At 40.2% G+C, this 17,511-nt stretch overlaps 3 protein-coding genes across 5 annotated transcripts; 1 reads left to right on the forward strand and 2 right to left on the reverse strand.

Moving 5' to 3' along the window:
- Positions 1 to 187: 187 nt before the first annotated feature.
- apex1 (APEX nuclease (multifunctional DNA repair enzyme) 1) lies at positions 188 to 3,245 on the reverse strand. Of its 2 annotated transcripts, none has more exons than XM_044107998.1 (5): positions 3,120 to 3,245; positions 1,783 to 1,914; positions 1,527 to 1,690; positions 1,255 to 1,447; positions 188 to 1,103 (listed from the first exon to the last, which is right to left on the reverse strand). In XM_044107998.1, exons 2-5 carry the CDS (start codon positions 1,841 to 1,843, stop codon positions 589 to 591), a joined length of 933 nt encoding a protein of 310 aa, XP_043963933.1. In that variant the 5' UTR covers positions 1,844 to 1,914; positions 3,120 to 3,245; the 3' UTR covers positions 188 to 588. The 2 variants fall into 2 exon arrangements, with proteins under 2 accessions (XP_043963933.1, XP_043963934.1); XM_044107999.1 differs by having other exon boundaries at positions 3,126 to 3,237.
- Positions 2,226 to 11,496, forward strand: LOC122826300 (O-sialoglycoprotein endopeptidase). Of its 2 annotated transcripts, none has more exons than XM_044107995.1 (12): positions 2,226 to 2,785; positions 4,440 to 4,559; positions 4,639 to 4,758; positions 4,895 to 5,070; positions 5,723 to 5,818; positions 5,910 to 5,959; positions 6,047 to 6,125; positions 9,926 to 9,991; positions 10,104 to 10,194; positions 10,867 to 10,942; positions 11,209 to 11,307; positions 11,388 to 11,496. In XM_044107995.1, the coding sequence occupies exons 2-12, from the start codon at positions 4,445 to 4,447 to the stop codon at positions 11,425 to 11,427; spliced, it is 1,008 nt and encodes a 335-aa protein (XP_043963930.1). In that variant the 5' UTR covers positions 2,226 to 2,785; positions 4,440 to 4,444; the 3' UTR covers positions 11,428 to 11,496. The 2 variants fall into 2 exon arrangements, with proteins under 2 accessions (XP_043963930.1, XP_043963931.1); XM_044107996.1 differs by lacking the exon at positions 2,226 to 2,785 and adding an exon at positions 3,407 to 3,541.
- A 122-nt stretch (positions 11,497 to 11,618) lies between these two features.
- si:ch211-214j24.10 (uncharacterized protein LOC558894 homolog) lies at positions 11,619 to 17,012 on the reverse strand. The gene is made up of 4 exons (XM_044108000.1): positions 16,835 to 17,012; positions 13,571 to 14,356; positions 13,458 to 13,490; positions 11,619 to 12,472 (listed from the first exon to the last, which is right to left on the reverse strand). Exons 1-4 carry the CDS (start codon positions 16,848 to 16,850, stop codon positions 12,423 to 12,425), a joined length of 885 nt encoding a protein of 294 aa, XP_043963935.1. The 5' UTR covers positions 16,851 to 17,012; the 3' UTR covers positions 11,619 to 12,422.
- Between the last annotated feature and the right edge of the window lie 499 nt (positions 17,013 to 17,511).

The following is a 17,511-nucleotide window of genomic DNA, read 5'->3' on the forward strand; positions in this document are numbered from 1 at the left end:
TCCGCATTTAACAAGTCACCCCACTGTTGTCAACTCAGCGACTTGCTATATTTAGCGACATTTAAGACGAAAATAATTGGTAACGGCAGGTCTGACTTGATCGCGATTGGCTGGTATACTGCAATCGCTGCACCCCTATTCATTACCAATAAAACCCATCGAGCTAAGAAATGTGCAACTCAAAAGCTGGAAATAGAGTCTTTATTTGAGTGTAAGCAAGTTTCACATAAAAATAAAATAAAACAAGGTACAAGAAGGGAGCTTAAACCATGTTAGGTTTCCTTTTACAGCAGTGGATCAATTTCAGTCGGTGACAGAAACATGAGAATGAGCTTAAATGTGTGTTTAGTGTTGCATGTGTGCAGACCTCGGCTGTATATCACGGATGTCATGAAAGCAGTTTGGGTAATCAGACATGATCGATGTTGTGGAACATTTACAGAAAGCTGCTAAGCTACAGGGCAACTCTACTAACAGTGACACTGGGTAACACTCCAGACTTCCACACTCTAGCTGATACAGTTGAGACAAGTCGGACCAGAAAAAAAAGACAAAAGTAAAAGTTGGATGATCATCAGATGTGGTGACTCACACAGCTATGTGGAGAGTGATGGGGCAGTGGTCGCTCCCCATTGCCTTGTTACGGATCTTACTATCGCACAGGCCTGGCAGCAGGGAAGACGAGAGCAGGAAATAGTCGAGCCGCCAGCCCACGTTCTTGGAGCGGGCGTTCATCATGTAGGTCCAGAAGGTGTAGGCGTTGGCCTGCTCCGGGTAGAGCTCACGGAAGCTGTCCACGAAGCCGGCCGCCAGCAGCTGGCTGAAGCCTTCGCGCTCCTCCGGGGTGAAGCCCGCGTTCTTCTTGTTGCCCTTTGGGTTCTTCAGGTCGATCTCCTGGTGCGCGACGTTGAGATCGCCGCACAGCACCAGGGGCTTCTGGATGTCAAGTTCGCTCAGGTAAGCTCGGAAGTCCACGTCCCAGGTTTTGCGGTAATCAAGGCGGACGAGGCCTCTGCTCGCGTTCGGGACGTAGGCCGTCACCAGGTAGAAGTTTGGGAACTCGGCTGTGATGACGCGCCCCTCCTTATCATGCTCCTCTTTGCCTGGAGAATTAGATTTTTTTTTTTTTTTTTTCCGGTCATCACTTCCAAAGTCCAGACACGATTAAACATGCCAAACAGCAGTAGGTCCTGAGGACTAAAGCAGAAAACCACAGGTCTAAACTAAGCATCAACAGAGCAACCCATTACTCACCAATCCCATAAGTGACTTTGAGAGGTTCAGTCTTGCACAGCATGGCTACACCACTGTAGCCCTCCTTGTCATTGGATGCAGCCCAGTATTTGTGGGGGTACTCAGGCATGGACGTGATCTGGGCAGGAAGGGCTTTCTCTGAACACTTTGTCTCCTGGAGGCACAGGACATCTGGCGCCTCCTCACGCACCCACTGGGAAACGACAAGCATGACAATAAGCTTTTATTTAGTTTATAAATAAGACTGAGTGAACTTTTTACTGCAAACTCACATCCAGTCCGTTCTTTTTCACCCACGCCCTGAGACCGTCTACGTTCCAGGAGGTGATCTTCATGTTGGCGCTACGGCCATCTTTGCTCGTCATTTTGTCAGGGGGGTCTTCGTACAGCACTGGGGCTTCTGGTTCCTTGGATTTCTTGGCTTTTTTTGCAGTAGCTAAAGGGAGATCATAAAAGAATAAATATTGGATGGTGCATTCTGTTCATGAAATCTGTATTAGGAACCGCAATTTGTTTGTGTTTTAGTACCAGAGCCTGTGTCATTCTCCCCTTCCGCAGACGTATCATCTGTCTTCTTGCCTCTCTTCATGTTGGAACTGGTTCTGCAAGCAAACACACCTCGCACACACACAGCACGCACACACAACAGCACCCGCGCCGCTGGAGAAAAAAACACGGAATATTAGAAATGTTAAAAAAAAGCAACTGTAAATAAAGCAAGACAACTCTAAAGTCCATCTATTTTCTAGTAGCGTGTAGAATCACTGCAGTCCGTCAATTCTTTGCAAAACTCGGATCAGAAACCAGCCACAAACTTCCAACCAATTTTGAATCCTATTACAAAAGCTAACAATCAACATTTTTTGAGCAACTTTTTTATTTTTTAGCTAGATCATCAGAGGAGTAAATTTAAACTGTTCCAACGAGCAACTTTTTTATTTTTTAGCTAGATCATCAGAGGAGTAAATTTAAACTGTTCCAACCAATCAGGTTTTTTCTGGTCAATGCTGATTACAGATTTTCTCTCAGGTTTTGACATGCCGACTCTGATTCTTTCCCACAGAAAAAAAAAAATATATATATATATAGATCAAACTGCCTGTTCCTTCCTAACGCATGCTAGGAAATTACCATCATCTCTGTAATTTCAATCAGTGTAACATATAGATCACAAAGGATTGCTTGAGTGTAATATTTAGCAAGCAGTAATAATTTAGGGTCCACACTAAAACTGATTTTCGATGCTTTCTATTCATTAAGCGCAAACATTTGTAAATGTTTCATTTGTAAACTATTCACTTTCTACAAAGGAAAACAAGGAGTTTACGTCTATTGATTTTATTTTTGTATGAAAACCCATCATCAATGTGCTGTCGAGACCGTATTTGTGTAGTTAGACTATTATAAAAAGTAGATCTGAGTGTGTGCGCATGCTCAAATTGGTAAAATACCTGTGGCATGTTTGGGGATTTGAGAAACAAGAAACGTGGCTTGAAGCCTTAACAGATTTAGTCCTAATCCGGAAACTCAGGTTTGTGTGTAATTTGATTGTGATGAAGGGTAAAGTCTGTGCAAATATCTTGCCCGGTTAAAGATATGGCAGTAAAACACTGTAACAGAAAGACGAAGTGGGCTATTAGGCTATTTCTCCGTGATAATTTGCTTCAGCTATTACCAACATGTGCTAAAGCTAGCTGTGGCTCTAACAAAGAAGCAGCAGAGAGCAGCAGCAGGCGGCCTTGCACAAGGAATGAATGACAGAGGAACGACCAGCGAGTAAAACAAGCTTCTCGATAATTTCCTCAACAAATGCAAATGCAATTCTTGGCGCGTTTTAGGAAAAGGACATGCAAATGTAATCTTACTCGCACTTTCAAAACAGGATGCAGAGCCCAGACGAGCCGCAGTTCCCAGTCACTCCCCCCAAATACAACAGCGCTCAATGTGACCACGCTGCGTGGACTCAATAGCTGTCTTCACATGTGCCTGAAAAACTACCGGGAAAATAAATAATTAAATGAAACACATCGTTACGTATTACTGATAGCGCGTATTAACAAAGAAAACCGAAAACCAAATACTTTCTAGTACTTTAAAGATTCTGCCATGTTTTGTTGTAAAAGCAGTGGTTTAGACTAAGCTTTTTTTTTCCATAAGGCGAGTTAACAGCTCTTTATATTTGGGTCCTTAGAAATGTGTATGGAGTAGCTCTCGGCTGCAGACTTTCAGAACTACTACTGTGAAAATTAATGTGGCGTGAGAGGAAGAAATCAAACCTATATACTCGGTAAAACCTTTTTTGATATTAAAGAATATAAAACAATATTCGAGCGCCTCTTCGAGCTGAAGCAAGAGGAGGCGCTAACGACACAGTTGCTGCTAATCCGTAATTGGGGAGATATTTCGTTAAATATCGCATTGCCTGTCTCTGCTCAACTGGATTCTGGTACAAACTCACAAATAATTGTGCAAAAAAATATATGCTATGGAAGGATATTTTGACTGAAAGGCTAATATGTAATTATCAAAAACTGAGTTTTTTTTAGATTTAACTCCAGATTTATTTAGTACAGACTCTTTTAATGTGTTTGTCCAGTTAAAATGGGGTTTTCAGGCTCTGGGTACAGGAGCCACAATTTAGAGTCATGGCTACAGGTACAGATGGAGTTATAAGATAATCTGAGCTGCATATTAATATCTAAAAATCTGTCCTGGCAGTTATTGACAAGGTAATTTTTTCTCTTTGTTCCTATACCACAATAAATACTTTATAAGGACATGTATATACATGAAATAGGCTAAAAGATCTAAAAAACCAGAGCATCAGATCCTAAACTAAAGAAATTTGAGATGAGACAATCCCTGACATTTGTCTGTGTTTAAAGGTGACACAGTGAAAACCTTTCCAGGATTTCACTCTACCAAAATTGTTTTTCATCCAAAATTCATCCAGGAGGTTCTAAATTAACCAAGAAGAGACTCTCAAACACTGCCCCAGTTAAGGTCAGAGGTTCTGATTCAACAATAAGACAGAGAAGTTATGTGAGATTTCAGAGGTCAAAGCAAGATGGATGGTCAGACAGACAGCCTCCAAAGAACTGCAAACCTTTAATCAGGCAATGACTTGTTTTGTAGACATTAAGACATTTTAATATCATCATTCTTTTTTCTCTTTATTTTGTTAGCTGCCATGACTGTTGTTATTGGATTCGAAGGAAGCGCCAACAAGATTGGCATCGGCATCATAAGGGACGGTGAAGTCCTGTCTAACCCCAGACGGACGTACATCACGCCGCCGGGCCAAGGCGAGCAAACCAGTCTGAACCCATTTCTGTTTTTTTTTTTCTTTTTTTATTAAAAAACACTTTTTATTCTTCACCCCAGGGTTCATGCCCAGTGACACGGCCAGGCATCATCGCGCAGTCATACTGACTGTCCTGAAGGAGGCGCTGGAGCAAGCGGGGCTGAAGCCGGCAGACATTGACTGCGTGGCGTACACTAAAGGTAGAAGACATGGTTAGGTAGAATGGATTTTCATTGATTACAGTGGAAAAACGACAAGCTAAAGCTACATAAATAGATATTTGTTTAACTCTCAGGAGGTGATCATCATCAGCCCCTCTGTCTCCTTGTCCCTCAGGTCCTGGTATGGGAGCCCCTCTGGTCACGGTGGCCCTCGTAGCGCGCACTGTGGCCCAGCTGTGGGGGAAGCCCCTGCTGGGGGTCAACCACTGCATCGGACACATCGAGATGGGCCGCCTTGTAACCCAGGCTGACAACCCCACCGTGCTGTACGTCAGCGGGGGAAACACTCAGGTGGGGTTCCAGCCTCCTGGTTCTGTTGTTTTATAGCCGGTGTTCAGAATCAGCTGGTAACCAATCAGTTCAGGATGATCCTCGCTGATGTCTGGAGTCTGTTTTCAAGGGCTGGAGAGTTTAGAAGTATTAGTATTTTCAGACTTCATCCGTTTTATCCTATTGATTAAATGCTGGGTTCCTTCATCCAGCCATCGTTTTTTGATCTTTCTCATCTTCTCCCTTTCTTTTTGTCTCATGTTTTTCCTTCCTTTATCTTTGTTTCATCCCCCTTGCTTACTTTTTTCCCCCATTATGTTTTTGTCTTCCTTGACTTTCAGCCTTCTGTCATTTTTTCCCTCATGCTCTTCTTTTCCTGCTTTCCTCTTGTTCTTCACTCATTTCCTTCCTACCTTTTTCATTCCTCCCTCTCTTATGTCTGTTTTTCCTTCCTTACATCCTTCCTCACTGTCCTTCCCGTGTTATTTCTCCTTTCTCTTTATTGCTTGCTTTCTTTCTTGTGTCCTTCTTTCCTCTCTCTCTTTAGGTTTTCCTTCCTGACATTATCTGTTCTTTCCATTCCCGTAGTAAAGTTTACCCAACATAGTGTATCTACCACACGTTCATCTGTTTAAAATGAATGTAACGTCTTACAGTGTGAATGTGTTTGCAGGTTATCGCTTACTTAGAGCGGCGCTACAGAATATTTGGGGAGACCATCGACATTGCGGTCGGTAATTGTTTGGACAGATTTGCCAGAGTTATCAAGGTGTGTGTTGGTGACGTCGGCCATGTTGTTTTTTTTTCCCCTCACTGTGAACGACATGGAGGTTAACGCTCGTTCATGGAACTCTTCCCAGATTTCCAACGATCCCAGTCCAGGATACAACATAGAGCAGATGGCCAAAAAGTGAGTAGAACCCAGGAGAACCCTGAAGAACGTTCACCACACAGAGAGCCAGAAGGAAAACACTGTGTGTCCTCCTGTTTGTCACAGAGGAAGTCGATACGTGGAGCTGCCGTACACAGTGAAGGGGATGGACGTGTCTTTTTCTGGGATTCTGTCCTTTATTGAGGTGAGTGGAGAACTTATGCTTTTTCACTTTTTGTTCCATTACAATGTCAAACTAGAGAATTTATTGGGTTTTTATGTGATAAATCTGGGAAAAAAAAAGTTTATATAGTATGTCATATTTTCGGCATTTTCCACGTCATTTTTTCGACATATTTTAGTATGTCATATTTTCGACGTTTTTCGACATGTCATTTTTTGCACATTTTTGACGTCATAGTGTAGTATGAAACTTTTTTAGACATTTTTGACGTCATAGTATAGTATGTCATTTTTTCCACATTTTTGACGTCATAGTATGTCATAGTATGTCATATTTTCGACATTTTGACATGTCATTTTTTGCACATTTTTGACGTCATAGAATAGTATGACATTTTTTGCACATTTTCGATGTCGTAGTATAGTATGTCATTTTTTGCACATTTTTGACGTCATAGTATGTCATAGTATGTCATATTTTCGACATGTCATTTTTTGCACATTTTTGACGTTATAGTATGTCATATTTTCGACATTTTCGACATGTCATTTTTTGGACATTTTCGACGTCATGGTGTAGTATGACATTTTTTTGCATATTTTTGACGTCATAGTGTAGTACGACATATTTTTGACGTCATAGTATAGTATGTCATATTTTCGAAAATTTTGACATCATAGTATGTCATTTTTTGCACATTTTTGATGTCATAGTGTAGTATGTCATTTTTTCGACATTGTCGAAGTCATAGTATAGTATGTCATTTTTTTTATATTTTCGACGTCATAATATGTCATTTTTTGCACATTTATGACGTCATACACTATAACGTCGAAAATGTGCAAAAAATGACATACTACACTATGACGTCAAAAAAATGACATACTACACTATGACGTCAAAAAAATGACATACCATACTATGACGTCAAAAAAATGACATACCATACTATGACGTCGAAAATGTGCAAAAAATGACATACTATACTATGCAATGACATGCTATACTGACGTCGAAAATATGCAAAAAATATCATACTATACCATGACGTTGAAAATGTGCAAAAAATGACATACTACATTATGACGTCAAAAAAATCACATACTATACTATGACGTCAAACAAATGACATACCATACTATGACGTCGAAAATGTGCAAAAAATGACATACTACACTATGACGTCAAAAAAACGAAATACTATGACGTCGAAAATGTGCAAAAAACGACATACTATACTATGACGTCGAAAAAACGACATACTATACTATGACGTCGAAAAAACGACATACTATACTATGACGTCGAAAAAACGACATACTATACTATGACGTCGAAAAAACGACATACTATACTATGATGTCGAAAAAACGACATACTATACTATGATGTCGAAAAAAGGACATACTATACTATGACGTCGAAAATGTCCAAAAAATGACATACTATACTATGGCGTCAAAAAAACGACATACTATACTATGACGTCGAAAATGTCCAAAAAATGACATACTATACTATGACGTCAAAAAAACGACATACTATACTATGACGTCAAAAAAACGACATACTATACTATGACGTCAAAAAAACGACATACTATACTATGACGTCAAAAAAACGACATACTATGACGTCGAAAATGTGCAAAAAACGACATACTATACTATGACGTCGAAAATGTGCAAAAAACGACATACTATACTATGACGTCGAAAAAACGACATACTATACTATGACGTCGAAAAAACGACATACTATACTATGACGTCGAAAAAACGACATACTATGACGTCGAAAATGTGCAAAAAACGACATACTATACTATGACGTCGAAAAAACGACATACTATACTATGACGTCAAAAAAACGACATACTATACTATGGCGTCAAAAATGTCCAAAAAATGACATACTATACTATGACGTCGAAAAAACGACATACTATACTATGGCGTCGAAAAAACGACATACTATACTATGACGTCGAAAAAACGACATACTATACTATGACGTCGAAAAAACGACATACTATGACGTCGAAAATGTGCAAAAAACGACATACTATACTATGACGTCGAAAAAACGACATACTATACTATGACGTCAAAAAACGACATATACTATACTATGACGTCGAAAAAGCGACATACTATACTACTATGGCGTCAAAAAGCGACATACTATACGTCTATGTGCAAAAAACGACATACTATACTATGGCGTCAAAAAAACGACATACTATACTATGGCGTCAAAAAAACGACATACTATACTATGGCGTCAAAAATGTCCAAAAAATGACATACTATACTATGACGTCGAAAAACATACTATACTATGGCGTCAAAAAAGCGACATACTATACTATGGCGTCAAAAAGCGACATACTATACTATGGCGTCAAAAAAACGACATACTATACTATGGCGTCAAAAATGTCCAAAAAATGACATACTATACTATGACGTCGAAAAAACGACATACTATACTATGACGTCAAAAAAACGACATACTGTACTATGACGTCAAAAAAACGACATACTATACTATGACGTCAAAAAACGACATACTAGACTATGGCGCCAAAAAAGCGACATATACTATACTATGGCGTCAAAAAAACGACATACTGTACTATGACGTCAAAAAAACGACATACTATACTATGACGTCGAAAAAACGACATACTATACTATGACGTCAAAAAAACGACATACTGTACTATGGTGTCGAAAAACGACATACTGTACTATGACGTCAAAAAAACGACATACTATACTATGGCGTCAAAAAAACGACATACTATACTATGACGTCGAAAAAACGACATACTATACTATGACGTCAAAAAAACGACATACTATACTATGACGTCAAAAAAACGACATACTATACTATGGCGTCAAAAATGTCCAAAAAATGACATACTATACTATGACGTCGAAAAAACGACATACTATACTATGGCGTCGAAAAAACGACATACTATACTATGGCGTCAAAAAAACGACATACTATACTATGGCGTCAAAAAAACGACATACTATACTATGGCGTCAAAAAAACGACATACTATACTATGGCGTCAAAAATGTCCAAAAAATGACATACTATACTATGACGTCGAAAAAACGACATACTATACTATGGCGTCAAAAAAACGACATACTGTACTATGACGTCAAAAAAACGACATACTGTACTATGACGTCAAAAAATGACATACTATACTATGACGTCAAAAAACGACATACTATACTATGACGTCAAAAAACGACATACTGTACTATGACGTCAAAAAAACGACATACTGTACTATGACGTCAAAAAACAACATACTGTACTATGACGTCAAAAAAACGACATACTTTGATGTTGAAAATGTGTAAAAAATTCCATATACTATGACGTCGAAAATGTGTAAAAAATTCCATATACTATGACGTCGAAAATGTGTAAAAAATTCCATACTATACTATGACGTCGAAAATGTGCAAAAAATGTCACATAGTATAGTATGTCATATAGTAGACTCTTCAAGTCTAGTCTTCATAAAAGAAGTTCATATGATGCAACTTTAAGTTCAGGACTATCGATCTGGTAGTACAGGAAGGAAATCCAACGGCGTGAACGAATCCGTGGTTCTGCCTTGGAGAAATCTAATAGCACCAGAATACTATGATGGACAAAAAACTGGGCTGGAAGGAATTAAAGGAAAACCGAGAAAAGGAGGGAAGCTAGGGAGCATGAGTCAGGAAGTAAGAAAGAAAAGACTTAAACTGATTTCTCAGGTCCAATGATCTTTTTTTTGCTGACAGGAAGCTGCTAATAAAATGCTGAGCTCTGGTCAGTGCACAGCAGAGGATCTGTGCTTCTCCCTTCAGGTACTTCAGTAACTGATTCAGATGAATAGAGGGAAGAGTGTTTCCATTTGTGATGAAATCTGACACGAGTACAAAATGAGTGACGTGCAGCACCTTCCTGTTACCCCTGCAGGAGACGGTGTTCGCCATGCTGGTGGAGATCACAGAGAGGGCCATGGCTCACTGCGGCTCACAGGAGGTCCTGATCGTCGGAGGAGTGGGCTGTAAGTTAATCGGTTCGGTAGCTTTGTGCACAGATGCTGTTGTCCCATCACATTAATGGAAAGTTGAGTGGAAGGAAAAACTGACAAATGTACACTAGAAGAGGCAATTCAGGAGTGTGGGATATAGACAGTCACTGGATAAAAGTGGCTCAGTATGTCCTTTAAAACACATAAATACGTAACATTTCCATACATAAATGTCTATGCATGTATATATTGTAGGTCATTAGGTATTTGACTTGCATCCATTTTATTCTCTCCTGTAGTCTTTGCTGACAGACTACATGTCATAAAGGCTTCATTCCCAGAGCTGCTGCTCTCATTTACAAACTTTACATTCTGAGATTTGGATCAAAAACTAATTAGGCAACATTTGTGTTTGTAGTCACTTTTGAACACCAAACAACCGTTACTAAGCAAGTTAAGCTGAGAAAACTAAATTATCAGAGTGATGCTACCTTCACATTCGTCATGTAAAGAACAGCATTCAGTTTAAAGTTTTTTTTTAAAGACTGAAATGTGGCATTTTATGAAATACATCTGTCACCATGGGCTAACACAAAGTTGTTAAAAACATCCAACTTTCTGTTCTGCCTTCAAGTATTTGTGTAAATCTCTGAGCTTCTTTTCCTAAGAAACATGAAGGAAGCAACATTTGTGTTTCCTCCACAGGTAACCTGCGTCTGCAGGAGATGATGGGGGTGATGTGCAAGGAGAGAGGAGCCAAGCTGTTTGCTACAGACGAGCGGTAAACAAACCCACCCAGCCGTTTCCATAGGAACACACATTTCCAGCCAATTGTGTAGTAGCAATACAGTAACTGCAGTGATATACATGCTGAGACTTGAGCGTTTCCAGATGGCGACCACACTATAACTAAAGAATTTAGATTATAAATGTTGATTACTTTAGAGCTTTGCAGATACTAAACACTTGGTGTAAACAGGATCTTACTATTCGTCCCCATGAAGTTGAAAAGTAGCAAGTTGTTTAGGTTTGTGTACTCTGACCCAGATTCTGCATAGATAACGGAGCGATGATCGCTCAGGCGGGTTGGGAGATGTTCCGGAGCGGCTGCGTCACAGAGCTGGAAGACTCTTGGATCACACAAAGGTAACAGCAGCAGCTACAGTCTCAGGAGTTCTGTCTCAGTGTCTGGATGACTGATGGTAGCATGTTGATCACTGCTGCAGGTACAGGACTGATGAAGTAGAGGTGACATGGAGAGACTGAGGAGCAGCCTGGCTCTGGACTCTAACTGGGCTCAGAAAGGGAAATGCAAATAAAGTATTTTTTTATGTATATTTACTCCTGTTTCAAAAGTTAGTTTTTGTTATCTGAAAGTGAATATGTTAAGCCACAAAGCACTAAATATGAGGGGGGATTAAGCTAGGCTCTACAGCAAATAAAATGTAGCCAAACTCTTCAAGTTTATTCATTTTATTAAGCAATACTTTCTTACGTCCCTCCTCCTTCTCCAGTGTAATTTTTGCTTTAATTCAAATAAATTTTCAAAAGCTACCACACAGAACATTGCGACATCCCTTATGGATTCAAACATTCACCCGATAGGAACCAAATAAAAAAATAATAATTATGAGAACACAGCATTAAGATCTGTAGGGTAAAGGGTGAACTGTACTGGGCCTTTAACTACACCCCTCTGTAAACTGAAGACATGAAACTGACAACACTTGCATTCATAAACAATAAAACTCAAGTAGGTACAGGACATTCTTCTGGTTTCCAATTCAAAACGGGGGAGGGATTTCTGAGGGCTTCTCACACACGCACCGGTCAGTTTTAAACAAAGTGCTTGATTGACCACTCGCTTTGCAGAGGACAACATTGAATAAAACTGCAACTTTCAAAAAAAAGGGGAGAAAATTAATTAAATTAGACTCCTTGGAGATTGTTAAAAGAAAATAAACAGTGTATGAGGGGGAAAAGATCAGCTTTACAGGGAGAAGCTAAAATGGGAATGAGGTGATTATTTAAGGCAGGCTTTCTGTAAGGCGTTAAAAAAAGTCCATCGCTGTAAGATCTCAAAGGAGTTAGTCCAAAGTGTCTCAGTGTGGCTTTATGTGAAGACATCATGAAGACATCATCCTGAGTGCAGCTTGTGAGAATGGGACTCAAATTTGTCCGTCTTCAGTGAGTATAAATGTGCGTGAAGATGTGTGTGTGTGTGTTCTGTAGGCGTTTGATGCTGTGTGTCGGTCACACTGCTAGGCTGGGCGCTCCTGGGTCTCCTTGTACCACACCACTCTTTTTGGACCTGGAACAATAAAAGCAGATCAGATTCAATTCAACAAAAACTGATCAATACATTTGGTTATATTTTCATGTTTAAATACCAAGCAAATGCCTCCAAAGGAAAAAAAAAAATTATACTGTTCACGGCCTGTAAGAGGCGTCGTTTTATGTTCTCTGCTTACCACAAACCCAGATGTAATGAACAAAGGTCTTAATTCTGAGTGGACAGTTATGTACAGGTGAGCCAATGTTGACAGCAGTTTCAAACAAAAACTTTAAATGCAAACATCAAAGTCAAATGTTGCCAAAATTTGCACGAAAGTTTTTTTTTTTTTTTTACGTTTTTGTAAGTGCTTTGACTGACACCAAGTTGTATTTTATTTATTTGTGAATGGAGTGGAGCTGTTTTCGTCTGTAGTAAGTGGGTTAAACACCATCTTGTGATGTAATCAGGGTAAGTCGAACCATAAACAACCAAAACTGAGCACCCAGAGGAAGTTGTGAGAATTCAGTGAAGACTTGACCGATTCTCTTCAGTTTGGAGGAAGAATCTAAAAGGAGTGATGAAGAGGAGGGAGCTGGTTCTACTGACAGATTGCAAGAAGCAACAATGATTTATTATCCGTTTATTACCATTCAGTGATTTGGAGGTGACAAATGTCCTGTTCAATGTTTCTTCCTCCCCAGAAACATTGAAATTGTTGCTTCCTGAACAATATGGCTCAATAATACAGCTGCAGCCCTTCAGTTGAACTAGCAGAGAAATCCTCACAGCCTCCTCTGCTTCTGCGTATTCAGCTATATTTGTTTATGTCACAAGGTGGCGCTGGCGTTTGACCCACTTACTTACAGAGGAAAACGGCGACACTCTGCATTTATAGTATTTTATGAGGTTATTAAAAGCTTTTGCATAAACAGAATGAAATCTCAGCAGATTTGTCACATCACTGACACTTTAAGGTTACATACAATACTCCATAAAATGTTAAATAGTTTAGTCAACTCACCTTTCTTCTGTCTGTTACAGATTATATTCCATTCTAAAAGGGGGGGAAAAAAGCAGAAATTACCAACAGCTCTCTGTTGTTACTTAAAGCCAGTGTGCAGCTGTAGCACCTACCTCTATTGTGATAGTTCAAAGCCTCCACTAGATGGCGACAGCTGAGCAGGAGGTCCCCGTTGGCCTGCTGCGCCTCGGCCTCAGAAGCAGGAACAGGAGTTTCCTCCTGGAACTGAACTGTGAGAGCTGCGTCATGCTGTAGGTCCACTGGGTGTTTGCTCTCTGTGTCCACTAGAGGGCTAGCAGCAGGGTGAAGGAGGGGCCCCTCTGTGATTGGCTTAGCTTCACTAATAAAACTCAGACCCCACTGGTTCTGCAGCAGGTCCCCGATGGCGGGCCGCTCCTCCTCCAGCGTTCCGCTCGTTGCTCCGGCCTTCACCTTGGAGGCGTAGCTCACTGCTGGCTGCAGCTTGGCAGGACTGTCCTGCACCGGGAAAGCGGGCGGAGGCTTGAGCAGCGACAGGCTGTCCTCCACCCACTTCTCCTTCTGATTGGCCTTTAGCCGGCGCTCGCTGGCTCGCAGCGCCCCCTTCTGGCTCTCCCTCCGGACGGAGCGGCCCTTGTGAGGCTGGTTCTTGCGCTCCTTCTCCCTGCGGAAGCTCGGGCCGTGGGCGTGACTATGGCCGTGGGCGTGGCTGGGGCCGTTCGGCTCGCCCTGGGGGGACCGTTGTCGTGGAGACTGGGCGTTTCCAGAGATGCAGCCGCCTCCTCCTCCTCCGCAGTTTCCCGAACCAGGAGACAGGCGGCGGTTACGGATCTGGGGCTCGGACTTGGTCGCCGACACGAGGACTGCTTGGTCACACAGGGTTTCGGACTCACACACAATGTTGCTTGCTTCCCATGTACCTGGAAAGTAAACGCAGACAAGTCGGTGAAAACATCATTCTGCATTAGGGTTGAAACGATTAATCAGATTAATTCAATTAATTGTGATTAAACAATTTCTGAAATCATCAACTAATTAAGTCAGAGTACAGACTTAAAAAAGGGTTTTGCTAAAACAATCATAAGTAATTAAGCCAAAATTGTAGAAAAAAAATTACATTTTGTATTTTATATGAAAAGCCTTTGTACACATGTTCTACCCAGACCTTCTGAATAGCATAGTTTATCTTCCACATCAACACTTAAAATTTTCACCATTCTGGGTCTGAAAACACATCAACCAACAGCAGGTACTCTGCTTTCATTTGTTTTAAATGGAGTTTTTCGGTTGGATCAAGAGAAAATAATTAATTAAAACAAACTAAGCCCTGAAACAAGGATCAAACTGAGCTGTTACTACTTGAATCAGAACAATAATAAAAGGCATTCAGAAAATATTCACTATATTTTCTGAACGCCCATTAGTCATTAAAATACCTGTTTAAAAGGAAAATAAAACTGATGGGTAAAAGATTCTCTACAAAATCAGTAGTGATGAAATGGGGAATGAAGCATCACAGCCCATCTTCAAATTAGCACAAAAAATGTTGAGTAAAAAAAAAACAAAACATCTTTATACAGATTACTGGACATTTCACCACCATCACCGTTTTGTACATTCATAGTTTCAGCTGTTTTGTACCAGCTGAAACTACCCAGAGGCCACTGCACATTAGGACCCAAATTAAATTTTTTAGAAAAAGCACAAGACCATAAAAACATAAAGACTAATTTGTTCATCAGCAAATTTTGGTATCTATCGCAGTTCATAAACTACAATAATCCATTTATAGTTCATGTACATGAATACATTTTTTTTATTTATTATTGTATATGGAAATGGAGCTGATATTGATATTCACTAATTTACACATTTGGTTGTTCGCTTCAATCCTCTTCACATTCGGCACACAAGTCGGCCAGTAACAATTTAAAGTAATGATCCAGAATCTTCTATAAGGAAATGAGGCAAAGCAACTCCAACACCAAGCATCCACCTGCAGTTTGGTGGATACATCCCATGGATGGATGGGAAAAAAAATAAAGGGAATCTAATTGTTCATAAGAATCAAAGATTTTTATGCATACAGTTCCCTGCAAAGACAACCGGATGCATGTTTAATTGGAAATTGGAACAAAAATAAAAGCACACAGGCATGAAATGGGGAATGCTAACAGGCAAACAGGCATTTACTCACTTCCATGATTGTGTAAACACAGACTGGGGGTGGATAAAAACGTTTTCATGTGACTTTACTGTGGACGTGGAGCTCAAAACTCAACAACAGCTCCCTGTTGTCTCTGCGTTTACCATGTGCAGGAGGGAACAAATTGTACCGGATTAAAACTGCGTGCGCAATCTGAACGACATGTCAATTCATAAAATCCAGATGAGAGGTTAACATATTAATACGGATGAAATGTCAAACATAGCTAGATTATTGCAAAGATTTTTTATTTTGCGCCGATTTTTTAAATCAAAAATCACATTCACATTTCATTGTTAAACTCGTAACATTACTTTCAAACGAATTCAAACTTTATACAAAACAATATTATGCTGCAAATTGGGTCAGTCTACATCTTGATCAGGAATGGAAAAAGACGAATCACAGGATAATGCGTCTACTGGAAAAAGTTGGCTCTTTATATATATATATATATATATATTTTATTGCCGAGGAGCCACCTTCGACCCACATGACTCAAAAAGCTGCTGACGTAATTATTGGCTATTTTCGACGGCTAATTATGCGAAACGTAAATACGTTTACTAAGCTTAAAGCAATGCGGTTCGGATAGTTGTTGCGTGATGAGTAGAGAGGAGGGACATGTTGGGTACAACCACGCTAAACGACCCCCCACCGTTTATAAAAGTCCACCGACAGTTTAACACGTCGCAACAGAAATTTCGGGAAGCTAGCTGGTTTCTTCGAACAGCAGCCTTGACATGCTGCCTTTAGAAGACCAGTTTCGACACACACCGCCACGTTGTGAGCCATTAGCTACGCAGCTCACTTGAAATAGGACAGCCAACATTACTAGCTAGCACCGGCGTTAGCAAACTAGTTAGTAGCGCCCAAGTGCCGCGAACTAAACTCGACGGACCACCTCGTGTTGTTGATTTAAAAATAAATAAATTCAGTTTAATAGTGATAAGACATACAGTTGGGATTATAACTTAAATACTGAACACCCTTCAAGACTTAACTGCTAATAACCGCGCAAAGCGAAGTCAAAGTTTCGTAACCCCCCCTTCACCAGCCTCCATTCAAAGCCATGACCAGGCTGCCTTCGGTATCGCTAGCCCAGATGCTAATGCCGCGGCGAGACAACCTACAAAGCTCGGAAAGTTAACAAACACCAGCAAATGTAAACCAAACGGCTGTTCAAACTCACCAGTTTTGATATGCATGTCTTTCCCCTTCACGTATCGCTGAAGTCAACCCGTTAAGCAACTTTTGTTTACAAGGTTGATTATAACGACGGCTCAGCTTGCCTGAGTATAACCACCACCCGGAAAACGACACGGAATATGTAAACTGCGAGCGGAAGTCCCTCCAAATAAAGCGGTCCGGCGGGAAACTTGGAGGGAAATTTTTAAATTTCTAACTGAAAAAAAAAACGCCCCCTTGTGTGACGAACACGTGGTGCAAGTGATAGTGCTGCTGTCTATAGATTTAGCGTAAATTGATCCAATTATTACGCTGGCACTGATCATGTAAAATATATTAGATTTAGTCTAATAAAACAACAGAAAACCCCTAATTACTCTTGATGTGTCTATTTCTTCATTAAACTATTTCTAACAAACTTGCCAGCTTTTGAGATGAGCATGGAGTGAGCATGGGTTGTGTACAGATTCACTGTTTTTAAAGTAGCATGCTATGAATTAATCTTTAAGAAACAAGTGGAAGCTAAATTTTGATGTTAGTACTTTGTCATGAAAGTAGTTGATATAAAGTCAGTGCTTTTTGATAAACTAATGCGGTTGTCTGGGGATGTGACAGGAGTGGCCTCTGCCGTGTTTGCAACACTACAAGCATATGCAGGGAGAATTCTCCAACTACTTGCAT

This window comes from Gambusia affinis, linkage group LG23, assembly GCF_019740435.1.
Source record: "Gambusia affinis linkage group LG23, SWU_Gaff_1.0, whole genome shotgun sequence".
In the NCBI taxonomy this organism is placed as follows: Eukaryota; Metazoa; Chordata; class Actinopteri; order Cyprinodontiformes; family Poeciliidae; genus Gambusia; species Gambusia affinis.